Source organism: Cynocephalus volans, chromosome 7 (assembly GCF_027409185.1).
Source record: "Cynocephalus volans isolate mCynVol1 chromosome 7, mCynVol1.pri, whole genome shotgun sequence".
Lineage (NCBI taxonomy): Eukaryota > Metazoa > Chordata > Mammalia > Dermoptera > Cynocephalidae > Cynocephalus > Cynocephalus volans.
In genome coordinates, this window is record NC_084466.1 from 99,569,311 (window position 1) to 99,571,442 (window position 2,132).

The 2,132-nt window shown below is 47.8% G+C and overlaps 1 protein-coding gene across 1 annotated transcript; it reads right to left on the minus strand.

Annotated features, from left to right (window-relative positions):
• Nucleotides 1-1,194: 1,194 nt before the first annotated feature.
• LOC134381698 (large ribosomal subunit protein uL23m-like) lies at nt 1,195-1,617 on the minus strand. The gene has a single exon (XM_063101566.1). The coding sequence runs from the start codon at nt 1,615-1,617 to the stop codon at nt 1,195-1,197; it is 423 nt and encodes a 140-aa protein (XP_062957636.1).
• Between the last annotated feature and the right edge of the window lie 515 nt (nt 1,618-2,132).

Below are 2,132 nucleotides of genomic sequence, written 5' to 3' on the forward strand. Positions count from 1 at the left end.
TACAATAAATTTAATCCACAGTGATAAAACTGGCAGCAGAGTTTGTGAGCTGGATTCAGCCCACAAATGGTTTTGTTTGAGCTGTTCGGTGCTATTTTACAGAACTAAACCCAGTTTAGTTTAGGCTTCTGTTTTGTGTTGTGTGTGTGCGTGTGTGTGTGTTTTGATCCTAAGATCTGATGAACACTGGCCACATTCCCTCGTGGCAGCAATCATCTCTAGCCAAGTGGCTCTACCCACTTTAGATGTGGCATAGGCTCGCCATAACATATTCCTCCTATTATGGTGGTTGCTCCCCCTCTTTTACATTACATAACCCCTTTAGGCATTTAGGTCTGTGGACCAATCCTCGGTGCCCTGTATAAGGCTATAAAGGAGTCATTGATGTTCAGAACCCCCTACAACTTTGGCTCTGCCACCTCCATCTGAATTTACAGCAGCTACATGTGTCTGCTCAGCTGCTTCCACTCATTTCATGTCCTGCCCACCTCCTGAAGGCTGCCCAGATGCCCAGGCCTCATGTAACCTTCACCTGCCTGGGCCCTTCCATTCTATCTCTATTGGAGATGTACCATTTACAATGTCTTTGCTAAATTCTCAAAATGACACAACCCCTGTCCTCAAGGAGCTCATCCTCTATTGAGGGAGAAACTCATCCACACTCAGGAAGAGGGCTCCGGGTGCCAGATGGAAGCAACACAGAGCAGGGGCTCTGAGACTTGATCATGGCATAATAGAGAGAGATTTGGGTTCTGATCTGGCCTCTCTCACTGTGTGACATTGGACAAGTCACATTTCCTTTCTGAGCCTCAGTTCCAATCATTTGTCAACATACGGTTTGGGACCATGTGCTAGAGAAGATCTTCCTAAGCACTAAACCTCTGATTCTTGGTTTTTCTCACAACACTTAGCACATCATGGGTTTGTGCTGTTGGGCTACAATTCTTCAGAAAGGGGCTGATGTTCATTCCCTTTCACTCAGGTTAATGATTGTAGTAATGAATTTCACCCACAATCCTTTCTTTTCTTTCTTTTTTGTTTTTGTTTTTGTTGTTGTTGTTGTTGTTGTTGTTTTGTCTTTCTCATACAGCAGGACTTGTGTTTGGGCTGTCAGAAACAATCTGCAGCTGCACCCGCCAGGGGCCTGTGTCCCTACCTGTGGCCTCATCACAGGCCGAACCAGTCGGGAACCCATCACGCTGGAGGTCGCTGCTCTGCTGCTGCTCCTCCAGGAACCTGCTCTGGGTTCTCAGCGGAGCCCCCTTCAGGGCTCTGCTCCTTCTTGGGAAACAGATCCAGGAATATGAAGGTCTGTCCGTGGGCCTGCTGCATGGTAGCAACCTTGTAGTCTGGCTTCTTTATTCTTATGTTTCTGTAATCCCTTTTCCTGTTGGAGCTGTGCTGCAGCTGCGTTCGCACAGCAGCCACCAGCATGCTGTAACCGCACCCGAGGTAATTCCTGAGGTCCACCCTGGTCATCTCCATGGGGATCCAGAACTGCACCGTGTCCTCAGGCTGTTCCCTGTCGCACTGCACCAGCTGGATGAAGTTCATTTGGAACATGCGGAGCTGGGGTCCGCCCAGCTGGTAGAGAAGGTACAGCATGCTTTGTGTCATGGCAGCCGCAGGCCTCACCCACAATCTTGAAGGGCTTTTGTGGCAGGTAGATGAGTGTCCCTCCCATGGATGACTTCCTGATGTGTGTTCTATACAACTGAATAGTCATGCTACTATTCATGGTATTAAAGTCATGGGGGAGGGGCAGGACCTCCTAGGGTCATCCAGTCCATCTTCCTGCCCCTAAGCAGGCAGCACAACCATTCCACGATCAGAGAATGGGAGGTCTTTACAGAGAAGATTCAACCTCATCTCAAGAGGATTTTCATCGTGTTTATCTGCTAGGAAAGACATAGTCATAAATAGCCTAAATCCCTACTTTTACAATTCAAACCACTTCCCTTGGGTCTAATCTCTGTGACTGTAGGAAACAGCTGGGCACCACCCTCTCATAATGATCCTTCATAAACATTTATGGAACAGAGGTAAGGTGTGCCCAATTGATCTGGGCCATCTTGGTGTCTGGGCAATTGCATTGGCAGGAATTTGATTTGTAGTTTACTGAACAGACTAGA

Coding starts and splice junctions, on each gene's coding strand:
- LOC134381698 (XM_063101566.1), bottom strand. CDS start 1,617: ATGACACAAAGCATGCTGTACCTTCTCTACCAGCTGGGCGGACCCCAG.